The 14,642-nt window shown below is 45.3% G+C and overlaps 1 protein-coding gene across 1 annotated transcript in view; it reads right to left on the bottom strand.

The window, feature by feature from the left end:
* HES7 (hes family bHLH transcription factor 7) overlaps positions 1–14,642 on the bottom strand; it is a 38,537-nt gene that overhangs the window by 8,767 nt on the left and 15,128 nt on the right. Inside the window, exon 3 of the mRNA XM_075272456.1 lies at positions 4,257–4,344. Coding sequence (XP_075128557.1) covers positions 4,257–4,344 — 88 coding nt within the window. The remainder of the gene's footprint in view (positions 1–4,256; positions 4,345–14,642) is intronic.

The raw sequence follows: 14,642 nt of genomic DNA, 5'->3' as shown, positions 1-14,642 counted from the left end.
AATCCCACCTCACCTCCTGCGCGTTTGACCCAATCCCGTCAAATCTCATCCACAAACTCATTGAAGTCATTACTCCGGCCCTAACCCATCTCTTCAACCTATCCCTAACCAATGGATCCTTCCCCTCAGCCTTCAAACACACCACTGTCACTCCTATACTTAAGAAACCGTCCCTGGACCCGTCCTCCCCAGCCAACTATCGTCCCATCTCTCTGCTCCCGTACGCCTCAAAACTTCTTGAGCAGCATGTCCACTCCGAACTCTCCTCCTATCTCTTGTCCAACCTGCTCTGTGACAGACTTCAGTCAGGTTTCAGACCCCGGCACTCCACTGAAACTGCCCTAACAAAAGTCACCAATGACCTGCTAACCGCCAAAGCCAAGCGCCATTACTCTCTCCTCCTCCTCCTCGACCTCTCCTCTGCCTTTGACACAGTTGACCACTCCCTTTTGTTAGAAACTCTCTCATCCCTTGGTATCTCAAACCCGGCCCTTTCCTGGATCTCCTCATACCTCTCTGACCGCACATTCAGCGTCTCCCACTTGCACACCACCTCCTCACCTCGCCCTCTCTCTGTAGGTGTCCCCCAGGGCTCCGTCCTAGGACCCCTCCTGTTCTCCACCTACTTCCTTGGCCCTGGGCAACTCATAGAATCTCATGGTTTTCAATACCACTGCTATGTTCATGACACTCAAATATATCTCTCTAGACCAGAAGCTACCACTCTGTTGGCAAGAGTTCCAAAGTGCCTAGCGGCCGTAACCTCCTTTCTCTCCTCCCGCTTTCTCAAACTCAACATGGAGAAAACAGAGTTCATCATCTTCACCCCACCCCGTACGGCCCCTGTAGCTGACCCATCTATCAGACTTAATGGAACCCCACTTACCCCTGTCCCACAGGTCCGCTGCCACAGGATAACCCTGGACTCTGACCTATCCTTCAAATCGCACATAGAAACACTCAACACCTCCTGCCGCCTCCAACTCAAGAACATCCATTGAATCTGCTCCTTCCTCACCCCAGAAACTGCAAAGATGCTAGTCCCTCATTATCTCCCGCTTAGATTACTGCAACACCCTACTCCATGGACTCCCAGCAAATACTCTCGCCCCCCTCCAGTCCACCTTAAACTGCACTGCTCGTTTAATACACCCCCCCCCCCTTCTTCATCGGCTGCTCCCCTCTGCCAACCCCTTCAATAGCTACCCGTTGCCCAGCGAATAGTGCTCAAAATACTAACACTAACATACAAAGCCATCCACACCCTGTCCCCTCCATATATCTCTGACCTAATCTCCCACTACCTGCCCACACGTAGCCTCAGATCCTCCAAAGACCTTCTACTCTGCTCTTCACACAATCGTCTCCAAGCTTTCTTCAGTGGATCCCCCATACTCTGGAACTCCTTACCAAGACACATAAGACTGACCCCCACAATCACAGGATTCAAGAAGGCCCTGAAGACTCCCCTATTCAGGAAGGCCTACAACCTCCAATAACACTATCACCGCACCGCCATCTGTACAGTCTCCCCCTCTCATTCTGTCTCTACCCCCTTCCCTCATAGATTGTAAACCCTCATGGGCAGGGCCCTCTACCCCACTGTGCCAGGCGGTCATTGTTAGTATTATATTTGTTTTGTATACTTTGTGTACTGTATGCAAACCCTCAAATGTAAAGCACCATGGAATTAATATAATAATGTACAGCACCATGGAATTACTATAATAATGTACAGCACCATGAGATTAATATAATAATGTACAGCACCATGAGATTAATATAATAATGTACAGCACCATGGAATTAATATAATAATGTACAGCACCATGGGATTAATATAATAATGTACAGCACCATGGGATTAATATAATAATGTACAGCACCATGGGATTAATATAATAATGTACAGCAGCATGGGATTAATATAACAATGTCCAGCACCATGGGATTAATATAACAATGTACAGCACCATGGAATTAATATAATAATGTACAGCACCATGGAATTAATATAATAATGTACAGAGCACCATGGGATTAATATAATAATGTACAGCACCATGGAATTAATATAATAATGTACAGAGCACCATGGAATTAATATAATAATGTACAGCACCATGGAATTAATATAATAATGTACAGTACCATGGAATTAATATAATAATGTACAGCACTATGGAATTAATATAATAATGTACAGCACCATGGAATTAACATAATAATGTACAGCACCATGGGATTAATATAACAATGTATAGCACCATGGTATTAATATAATAATGTACAGAGCACCATGGGATTAATATAATAATGTACAGCACCATGGAATTAATATAATAATGTACAGCACCATGGAATTAATATAATAATTTACAGCACCATGGGATTAATATAATAATGTACAGCACTATGGAATTAATATAATAATTTACAGCACCATGGAATTAATATAATAATGTACAGAGCACCATGGGATTAATATAATAATGTACAGCACCATGGAATTAATATAATAATGTACAGCAACAAGTAATTAATATAATTATGTGCAACACCATGGGATTAATATAAAAATGTACAGCACCATGGAATTAATATAATAATGTACAGCACCATGGAATTAATATAATAATTTACAGCACCATGGATATAATATAATGTACAGAGCACCATGGGATAAATATAATAATATACAGCACCATGGGATTAATATAAAAATGCACAACACCATGGAATTAATATAATTATGTGCAACACCATGGAATTAATATAATAATGTACAGCACCATGGAATTAATATAACAATGTACAACACCATGGAATTAATATAATGATGTACAGCACCATGGAATTAATATAATAATGTACAGAGCACCATGGGATTAATATAATAATGTACAGCACCAAGTAATTAATATAATTATGTGCAACACCATGGGATTAATATAATAATGTACAGCACCAAGGGATTAATATAATTATGTGCAACACCATGGGATTAATATAATAATGTACAGCACCAAGTAATTAATATAATTATGTGCAACACCATGGGATTAATATAATAATGTACAGCACCAAGTAATTAATATAATTATGTACAACACCATGGAATTAATATAATGATGTACAGCACCATGGAATTAATATAATGATGTACAGCACCATGGAATTAATATAATGTACAACACCATGGAATTAATATAATGATGTACAGCACCATGGAATTAATATAATGATGTACAGCACCATGGGATTAATATAATAATGTACAGCATCATGGAATTAATGGTGCTATATAAATAAACAAACAATAATAACATTGATAATAAGTATAGGACCTTTGGACTATATGGAGATTTCATGTGATGATGGAATGGAGGACTTTTAGATATCCTATACTTGTACAAGGAGACAAAGACTTTTTGAATCAGTGGTAGATTAAAGTGCAGGACAAGCAAGGGGGAAAAATTTGGCTACAATTTTCCCCAACCTTGTATGTTCCCTGGTGCAGTTCACAAGATGACCCCTTGTCTTTGTAACTTGTTATACTGAACAAACAGAAAAGAAAAAAAGTAGATGGGCAATGGTCCAAGCCAAGATCTGCTCAATCTGCAGAATCTCCACACCTAGCTAGTTATCTATTGGTTTGAACAATGTGTCTTAAAGGACTCACTAAGGTTGGAATGATGATGCCTAGTCAATGAATCATGTTCCACCACAGTCTCGACTTTTCTCTTCACCCAACGAGATGCACAGGATAGTCAGCCTTCTATGGGAGCCTCATGGACTGTTTCACCAATTACCTCTTCTGGGGTTCTATTTGGTTCAAACATTGGGTTTCTGAGATGGTCAAATCTCTAGGTCATGTGATTAGAACCGGGTCCCAATTCAGTCCACCGCCTCCATGTTCTCAGGTAGTTACCTGCACCATGTGCTTTGGCTTGCCATAGTAAAGCCAGTGTCCCTTGTAAATACAGGAGAGGAGGTGGATCGATTCGGGAGACGGTTCTGACCCTGGGTCACAAAATTGGAATTAACACAAAAACAGAGACTCAACCCAAAAAGTCATTGTTGCTAAAGCTCCACCTCAAAAAAATGTGAAGGTGTGTCTCTGACAACCTAGCGATACTCTGAAGGATCGCCACATGGTTAGTCACGTAGTGTCCATGATAAGTCTAGATGTAGTAATGTCCCATCCTGCATGCACATTAGTAACACATATAGGACAGGTCTGGATTTATTTATACCATGCGTTTTCATTTGGGTCACGTTCCGGACATAAACCACTGCAAGCTCCAAAATCTCCGCCTTCTCCATTTTAGGATTCCGCAGTTTCTAGGAAAAGACACATTAATCATCAAATATAACACTTGTAGTAATTCTTCCTTCTTATAAAACATTTACTGGTACTTTAATACATAAAATTTTAAATATTGATTTTTATCAATTCCTGTATCTTATCTATAGTTAAAGGGATTTTCCCATCTCACTGTTTCAGAAGTTTGCCTGTTGTCTCCTTCTCACTTCCTGAACGGGACACTATGAAGTATCACAATTATTAATAGAAATCTAATATAAATGCAGATCAGATAATATGCACATGCTTGTACAGAATGGACTCAGTGTTATCTGTGTGTTTACATAGAGACATAACAGACTCAGCTTTATCATCACACTGCAATTAGCTGAACTGATTGTCCTGCCGGCAGAGCAGTGAGTGACATCACTTGTCCTATCTCACAGGTCCGTGGTTATGGTAACGATGTGTAAACAATGGGAGGAATAAGTTCACATAGCAGGCAAACAAAGTAGCATTTCTAAACAATATATTTAAGAAACGTCTTTACATATGCTACCAATATAGATAGGATACTGGAGATGGGACAACCACTTTAAGGTGTCCACAATAATATCACCCCCTCATTACCGTCTTACCACTTGGTAGAGGGGAGTACGCCAAATTCCCCACCTTTCATTGGGGAGGATTTCTAAAGGCTGGCACCTGCATAGAAATTTACACCAGATCATAGGTAGCAAAATGGCGTGGATGATAAATCTAGCGCCTGACCCACACTACACCTCCTCCATCTATGATCGGGATGTCAGTGGCCCAAAAAAGTTGTACAGAAGACAAATGGCTTACAAGGCATAATGGAGGAGATTTATGAAGACTGGTGTCAACGGAAGTGCGCCTCATTCATGACCAGGCACCCTCCTCCTGACAAATAAGGTGCACCCTCTGTCTGGAGGGACATCTAGGCCTCATATCTGGTGTTGAGCATCATTTACACACTGGCATATGTATATGTGACTCGGCGCATGGCCTCGCCTCCAGGGCACCCTTACCCCCCTTTCAAGAAAGTGGTGCAGGCGGTAGAAAACACTGCCGGTTGTGACAACTTATGGTTCAAAAAGACAAGCCTGAAGTTTGTGATTTTATGCTAGAGATCTGGCATAGGAAAGTCGGGAGTCTGCCCCATACACAAAAGATGGATGACCGGTCCTGGAGGTTCAGCCTAGTATTCTCTTATGTGTGTGGGGGCCTACTGTCATTTTATTAAGACTGGAATTTTTTACACCAGCCTTAAAGGGGTTGTCCAGGAACTGGACAAATATCACAGGAGACCGGTGTCTCAGGCTCTTCAATGTCTGCACCCTCCCTCCGCCTCAGAAGTCCATGGCCGGTCAATGGCATCAGAAGCCTCAAGAAAGGGCCCGGTGACGTATGTAACAGTCATTGAGTTCTTTACAACCACTGCTGAGACCACTGATTTGATCACTAGAAGTCCGGCGCCGCATGTGACTAGGTATGCAGTGGATGTCAGAGACAGGGGAATATCGTTTGACCTCTCCCAGGCCTCCTGTGGGATTGGTGCAATTCTTGGACAACCCCTTTAAAGGGATTCTATCATTAGAATCCCATTTTAAGCTAAACCCACGTTGAAATAGCCTTAAGAAAGGCTATTCTTCCCCTACCTTTGGATGTCTTCTCCACGCCGCCGTTCCTTAGATATGCCGGTTTTCATCCATATGCTAATGAGTCTTCTCGCAGCACGGGGGGGGCGCTCCCCAGTGCTGCGAGAAAACTATCCAGCGTTGCCTTCTTCTAGTTCCCCTCCTCCGCCTCTTCTTCCTTGTCCCATCAAGTCTTCTTATAAAAGCGCCGACTGCGTATGTCCGTTGCCATTTTCCTGTAGCTGAACGAGAAAGAAGAGGCGGAGGCGGCAAACAAGAAGAAGGCGGCGCTGGTGTGTTTACAGGCAGCACAGGGGATGCCCCCAGTCCTGCGAGAAGACTCATTAGCATATGGACAAAAACCGGGATATCTAAGGAATGGTGGCGCGGAGAAGACATCTAAAGGTAGGGGAGGAATAACCTTTCTTAAGGCTATTCCAACATGGGTCTAGATTAAAACGGGATTCTAATGACAGAATCCCTTTAAATGAAGCCACCGACTGTAGAGGGAAGTACCTGAATTATTAAGAGTAATCAATATTTATTAAAGAGTTTTCAAATACAATATAAAAGTATAAAAGAACACAACATAAATGAACAGAAGGGGCAAGGAGCGCGGGCCACCCCAATATACAAAAAGCTAGGTGGGTACACACCCAGCATTCTAAGGCGCAATAAAGTAGTACAGGATAAGGTTGAGCCGATCTTGACTTTTCAGGATCAATTTTGAAATCCAATTTCCAATCATTTTTCATTCGAACCCGATCTCGATCCCAATTCCGATCCCAATGCAAGTCAATGGGATTTTTTTACTAATCGGAGATCGGATTTTAAAAGCAATCCTATTCATTATACAGCATGGAATCTAACAATTGAACGCTTTGTTAGAATCCACGCTGTGTAGTGAATCACTAAGTAGCCAGAGGATTTTTTATTAAATCCTCTGGCTACTTAGTCCCCCCTGGTGTCCACTTACTTGCAGAGATGGCTGGTCCCCGTTCTTCTTCGCCTCGCTGCCCCCGCCTCCCAGGTTAGGAGAGTTTGGGCGGGTTAGGAGAGTGTGGGCGGGTACTGGGATGGGAGACGTCACGTCTCCCCGCCCTGTACCCGCCCACACTCTCCTAAGCCACAAGCCCCGCCTTCTGCCTAGCTCTTTAACACTAACCTGGGAGGCGGGGGCAGCGAGGCGAAGAAGAACGAGAACACCGGGTACCAGACCAGCCATCTCTGCAGGTAAGTAGCTAGTAGAGATGTTAGCTAGTCTCCCATTAGAATGAATGGACGCAGCCGGCGCTCAGGGGGTTAAGGCTGTGTGCCGCCTGCTTCCATTCATTCCTATGGAACCACAGCGGAGCCTTCACACTGAGTATACACTCCGCTCAGAATGAGTGGAGCATATACTCAGTGTGAAGGCTAACATTGTTAGCTTTTCCCACAATGCTTGGCCAGTAGCAAAGCATTGTGGGAAATAATCACTGATCTTGATCCCACCTAAAAATATCATGTTCGGAATTCCGATCGCAAAATTTTCTCGATCGCCGATCGGAGTCCAATCTTTTCCGAACACGATCACTCAATCCAAGTAAAGGGGCGAAGGCCTAAGTATATGGAATCATAAAACTAACATCTTCGGATAGGTATAAGGCCGGGTTCACACCTGCGCCAAGTCTCCGCTTTGCAGGTTTCCGTCTTCTGCCCGAGAAACTGGATAGGAGACGGAAACCAGCAGTCAGTTTTCAAACCCTTTCACTTGCAAAGTGAACGGCCGTGAATGTCTTCTGGGTCTCCATCACAAAACCTTTTTTTTTTTTTAAACCGGTAGCATGCAGGACTTTGTGTCCGGTTAAAAAAAACCAAACAAAAAAATAAACTGTTTCACCACGGAGACCAGAAGACGCTCATGGGTGGACACTGACTGCCGGGTTTCTGTCTCCTGTCCAGTTTCTCAGGCAGAAGACGGAAACCCACAAAGCGGGGACCGGGCGCAGGTGTGAACCCGCCCTCAGCCAGACAAACGAACAAGAGAGCCACACAACAGAAACAGCAACCGGGATGACACGATGGGGGAGAAGGAGGGAAAGGGGAGATATCGGGGGGGGGGGGGGAGTAAGACGACCAGCAACCGCCTAAGAGGAAAGAGAAAGGAGAATAGGAGAGTAACTCCAGATCAAAAGAAGAAAGAGGAGAGCTCAGACGATTCCTGAAACCCCACCCAAGGCCGACAGAGAGCGTCAAATTTGGAGGGATCAGGGGAATCCTCCACCACCAGGGCCTGCATTCTCCCCATTAGAAGCACCTGTAGAAATTCAACCAAGTTGGTCGCAGTAGTGTTCTGCTAGTGCTGTGATGGCGAACCTATGGCATGGGTGCCAGAGGTGGCACTCAGAGCCTTCTCTTTGGGCACCCCTCCGTGGAACAGATTATACTGTGTGGGTGCTACTGTGGAGCAAATTGTACTGTTTGGGGGACCACTGTGCAGCAGATTGTACTGTGTGGAGGCCACTGTGCAGCAGATTGTACTGTGTGGAGGCCACTGTGCAGCAGATTGTACTGTGTGGGGGCCACTGTGGAGCAGATTGTACTGTTTGGGGGACCACTGTGCAGCAGATTATACTGTGTGGGGGCCACTGTGGAGCAGATTGGACTATGTGGGGGCCACTGTGCAGCAGATTATACTGTGTGGAGGCCACTGTGGAGCAGATTATACTGTGTGGGGGCCACTGTGGAGCAGATAGGACTGTGTGGTGGTCACTGTGCAGCAGATTGTACTGTGTGGGGCCACTGTGCAGCAGATTAGACTGTGTGGGGGTCACTGTGGAGCAGAAAGCTCTATAAAGCCCCATTCGTATGACTATATTTTGCAGGTCTACAATTGTGGATCTGCACATTATTAAGGTTAAATTGCCGTGTTGGCACTTTTTGATAAATTAGTGGGTTTTGGGTTGCAGTTTGGGCACCTCTAAAAGGTTTGCCATCACTGGACTAGTGCCTGGGAAATGTTGCAGGAGATCCTGCCAGGGATAACTGAAAGAAGGCACCTGAATTACTAAGAGGCGTAAGCGTCTTAATTCTAATGTACTACAATGAGCAGGAACTGGCGTAGAGGTCAGACATAACTCATGCAAGCTTTCTGGCACGCAAGTTTTTGGTTCCCACCCCAGCCGGCCTTGGTCTCTGCCCTGCTCTGACCCACGTCCATAAAAAGTGGTGAGCAACGCCAAGGAGTACAGGCCAGATTTACACCCATCTGTACAGGTTGTCTGGCCTAGACCTGGCCTGGATTATGAAGTTCCTCCATACTGTCTTTGTAGCCCACAGCAACCAATCACAGCACAGCTTTCAATCCTTCAGCGCTCTTGAAAAATGAAAGCTATGTGGTGATTGGTTGTATGGGCAACATAGTTCTGATAGTGGAGTTTCCACAATCTGGCCCCTTTTTACCAAAGTTTCACCCCTTCAGAAGCAGAACATACCCCCTCGTGAACACAATGGGGCAAATTTGTCATTCCCGCTATGCAATTGCCTCTATTGCCTCCCTGGCGTCGATGGATGATATTAAGGCCTACAGCCCTTTTTTCTTTCGCCAAACATGCGCCTCAAGACCAAGATCCTTAAGACCCTCACCTGCCGCTGTGTGGGCCGGGATCAGAGTGGGCCGAGGAGGGGACGCCCCGACCCAAGTGATTTATTATAACTCATGCGTCATAGATTTCGACTCTGGCTCGAGGACCTCCAATAGACCTTCCTAAGGGTAAGTTCACACAGAGTTTTTTGGTTAGGGTTTTGAGGCCGTATTCGCCTCAAAACCCTGACCAAAAAGACGGCTCCCATTGAAATCAATGGGAGCCGCTCAGGTTCTTCCGGCTCACGGAAAAAAAGAAGCGAGGTGCTCATTCTTCAGGCCGAGTGGTCTTGCGTTTCAGCCTGAAGACACTCCCTCCTCCGGACTAGGCCCATTCATTGGGCCTAATCCGGAGCAGAGTGTGTGGCTGGATATCAGCGCAGTGCACCGGCTTTCAGTCGCGGCTACCCGGTTTTTGGATTGGAACCATTCCGATCCAAAAAACCCAGTGTGAACTTACCCTAAATCTCTCAGTCCCTTAGTCAGCCACGCTGCTTATTAAAACTGGCATATGATACGCTAGTCTTTATAATTTGGCTTCAATGTGCCAGTCATGCCCTTACATAAAGTGCTCATGTCACATATAACATGTCCGGGACCCTGGTGGATGTGATCATTCTGCTGGGCTCAGAAAATTTGCCCACACTTATGGGATACCAAGAGGTTACCCTTCATTTTGAGGGAGCCTCCAGGGGTTTTCAGGAGAGTTGGTAAGTATGTGTTAGGCTATGTACACGTTACTGTTATTAACACCTGTGATGGGATGACAGTAACGGACATTAACTGAGGCAGAGTAACAGACACAGACTGTTAGAGAAAAAAAAGTAAAAAAATACGACAGAAGAAAGAGTCAAGCCTCGTTCACATCTGCTTTGGTAATCCGTTCTGGGGAGTCCGCATGGGGACCCCCCCGAACGGAATACCAAATGCACTGGCAAGCGGTGGGCAGTGAAAGCACATGGACCCCATAGACTATAATGGACTCCCCGAACGGATTACTAAACGCAGATGTGAACCCAGGCTCAGTCTTGTCATCCTCTGACAGATAAGAGCAACTCACGTTACATAATGGTAGTGTGAACCTAGCCTAAGGGTACAGGAGTCCAAAATGTACAGTAACAATCCCAATAAATTTGACATGTCCCGGCCTAAAAAAAAAAAAAAAAAAAAAAAAAAAAGTGGAGTTAGTTTGTACAAGCTCCGTCTTTTACATTAGGGTCAGTGAAGATCCTGGGAGCAAGACTTCCTGTTCACAAGTGGGAATTTGAGGCAGAATGCATATCAAAATCCGCCTGAAATCTGCTCCCCATACATTTCAATGGGAGGCAGATATATATTTTTTTTTTTTTTTTTTTTGGGGGGGGGGGGGGTGTTTTAGATAGCGGAATAAGGGCTCGTTCACACGGGGGGGCGGATTTTGACTCAGGGAGCCAAGTCAAAATATGGTCAAAACCTGCCTGCCATGATGTCGCAGTCGTGGCTTCCCCCACGCCGGAGTCGGCTCAAATGAATAGGCTGACACCAGAGGTTGCGGCTGCCAGCTCAGCGAGCCGAGGAATCCGCCTGAAGAAAGGGCAGCTCGCTTCTTTTTTTCCGCAATCGGCAGTTGCCGATAGCAGAAAAAAGAACGCTAGTGGTCTCCATAGACCACCATTGTAAAGGGGCGGATTATGACGTGGATTCCGCTGTCAAAATCCGCCCCTTTGGCCCTGTGTGAACTAGCCCTAAGGGTTTGTTGGCGAGAAAAAAATCTACTTCAGGAATTAGGGAATGTTTGGGTTTTTTTAAAGCGTTTTTTGAGGCTTTTTTTTTTCTCTCCAGCACAGTGTATACACCTTGAAAAATCCGCTAGCGGTTTTTGTCCGAAGGAACCTTTTTTTCGACTAGCGGAGAAATTGCGTGAGTGGAAAAATAAAGCGAGCGGAACCCATAGAACTCTATGGGGAGGTGTTTCTTCCACGTGGATTCTGACGCAGATTCAGCATCAAAATCAGTGCCAAAAAACTCTGTGTGTATGGACCCTAAGGGTAAAAATAGTGTGACTTACAAAACCTCGACCAAAACTGGGTGGCCCCAGGGCTGTTTTCACACATTGGTTCCTCTAGTGCAAAGGTTTCATGAGTGGGCCCGCCTCTTTCATCACCACCCGCTATTATACCCATCTCAAACCTGCCAAAAACTGGGATTTTAGATGGTGATATTCAATAAGTGACAAGGTGTTATCTGACTTATGGAACGTTCCGCCTATCAGAAATATTTTATACCTTCATCTCTAGTAATAATCGCTATTGCTTTTATTTTAGCGTGTAACGGATGATGGTAAACATCGGGTCACAGTGCCAAAAAACTTCTAGGTTATGTTCAGAGGGGTATTACATAAAAATACCCATGTGGTTAGGTTCAGAGGGGTATTACATTATTATATATATATATATCAATCAGAGCGCAAAAGTATAGTACACACTCTGATTGATAGCCAAGGGGATAGCATGGACAGAAGTCCATGCTACCCCCCCAGGGTCACACACAGGTTATGCACAGATGATGATGATGATTTATCATCTCTGTGCAGTCTTCAAGGCTCCTCCTCCCCCTTCCTTCTTCTTACGACTACTCTAAGATGCTACCTGAGGCAGGAGGAGGACACTTTGGAGCTCCATATCTCAGGATCCATCACGGCTATGAAGATGAACTTGGATTCATTTTAAAGATGAGAATCATGATCGTCCTTAGGGCGAGTTCACACGAAGTTAACGCGCGCGCATTCTGGCACGTATACACGTGTGAGAATGTGAGCGCTCAAAACAGATCCCATTCATTTCAATGTATCGTTACGCGCGTATAAAGCTCGTAATTTTGCGGCCGTTATACACCCCTAACGATACATTGAAATGAATGGGATCTGTTTTGAGCGCTCACATTCTGACACGTGTATACGTGCCAGAATGCGCGCACATTAACTCCGTGTGATCTCGCCCTTACAGATTCTGAGCGATCTGCTGTTAAAAATGCTGTCGGGAACTGAGATCTACATTGGGATCTCAATGCCGGACATTGTTTTAATCATTCATCGCTCTGAAGCTGTAAGGACTATCATGATGATCTTTGTATAATTTTAAAGGTGAGATTCTTACCTTTAAAATAATCTTCATGGTCCTAACCAATCCTGAGAAATTGGCATTAGTAGCAAGGACATATTACATCCGTCCTCGGGGTTAAAGTCCCCCTGACTTGTCCCCAGTTTAGGGTAAGTTCACACAGGGTTTTTTGTGGACTCCGCCTCAGGTTCCGATCCAAAAGCCGGGTAGATGCGACTGAAAGCCAGTGCACTGCTTAGGCATCTAGCCGTGGACTCCGCTCCGGATTAGGCCCAATGAATGGGCCTAGTCCGGAGGAGGAAGTGTCTTCAGACTGAATCACAACAATGAGCACCTCGCTTCTTTTTCCGGGATCTGGTACAAGCCAGCTCCTGAAAAAGCTCCTGAGCGGCTCCCATTGATTTCAATGCGAGCCGTCTTTTTGGTCAGGATTTTGAAGCGAATACGGCCTCAAAATCCTGACCAAAAACCCTGTGTGAACTTACCCTTGTTGTCCCCCTCCTACCACACAAATCTAATAATAATACCCACTGATACTCACCTCTCCTCCCTCTCCAGTCCTCAGGAAGGTGTAGGCGCTATGTAAGTGATGTCATCACATCACGCCTACAGCTCTAGGGGAGGAGAGGATGAATGATGAAGCAGGGAGCACACGGCTCCCTCCCTTATTCTCTATGTAACTGGGACAGCAAAATGGAGGCTAGCCCAATGGGCCCCGCTACCATAGGGCCCGATGCAAGTGATCCACTGGACCTATGGTTAAAGCGGCCCTGGGTGGCCCCACCAAGTTTGCGGAAAGAACTAAACATCTCTATATTACCCTATAGTCAGTGGCCCATAATTAATACGCCTTGTGCGCCAGCTTCTGCAACATTTGAAAATCTGCGCTGTCTTTGACACTTTCCCAAAAATAAGGCATAACAAAGGTGTGCAGGGGGTCGGGCCGTTGGCCCCTCCACCTTTATCATCTTTTATAGCAGAAATATGGCATGAATTATGGGGAAAAATGTACGTCAACTACGCACTGGCAAAATTTTTTCCCCAGGTGTACAGCCGGGCAGAGGGTGCACCTTGTCATAACTGAGACGCCCCCTTTGCTGGCTCCCGGAATATGAAAACTGGCGTTACATAACTGGTGAAACATGTTTTTTAATGTGATATAATAAAGAAATCTTTTTTATCTATGTGGATGCTGGATTTTTCGAATTGCTATACGACACACCCCGAGTCGACGGGGATTTGTATTCCGGGCACCCGACTATATCTCCTGAACCGTGAGTGTGAACTCAGCATATAAATGCGTCTGGATGTGCATGCCATATCGGGTATATATTAGCCAATGTGTGTACTTATATCTTCCAAAAGCATTTATCTTGAGGACGTTATATTAGGACTCATGAACTTCAAGTTGTAACAAGTCATTGTTTGAAGGATTTGTTTGTTTGGGCTGTGTTTTCCCTTCCTCACTTCCCCATTCAATCAGTTATTAAAGAGGACCTCTCATGGGTTTGGGCACAGGCAGTTTTATATACCGCTGGAAAGCTGAATTCAACGCACTGTCGGCTTTCCCGATCTGTGTCCCGAGTAAAGAGCTATTGGTGCCGGTACCATAGCTCTTTACAGTCAGAAGGGCGTTCCTGAAAGTCTGTCAAGAACGTCCTTCTCCACAGCAGCGCCTATTGCGCTGTACAGTGTGAGCGGGGAGGAACGCCCCCTCCTCTCCTGATAATACTCGTCTATGGATGAGCACTGTGAGCAGAGGGAGGGGGCGTTCCTCCCCGCTCACACTGTACTGCGCGATAGGCGCTGCTGTGGAGAAGGACGTTCTTGACAGACTTTCAGGAACGCCCTTCTGACTGTAAAGAGCTACGGTACCGGTACTGTTAGCTCTTCACCCGGGGCACACATCGGGAAAGCCAACAGTGCGCTGAATTCGGTGCGCTGTCGGCTTTCCAGCA

The sequence above is a fragment of the Leptodactylus fuscus genome, chromosome 5 (genome assembly GCF_031893055.1).
Source record: "Leptodactylus fuscus isolate aLepFus1 chromosome 5, aLepFus1.hap2, whole genome shotgun sequence".
In the NCBI taxonomy this organism is placed as follows: Eukaryota; Metazoa; Chordata; class Amphibia; order Anura; family Leptodactylidae; genus Leptodactylus; species Leptodactylus fuscus.
This window is presented reverse-complemented; position numbering and strand designations above follow the sequence as displayed.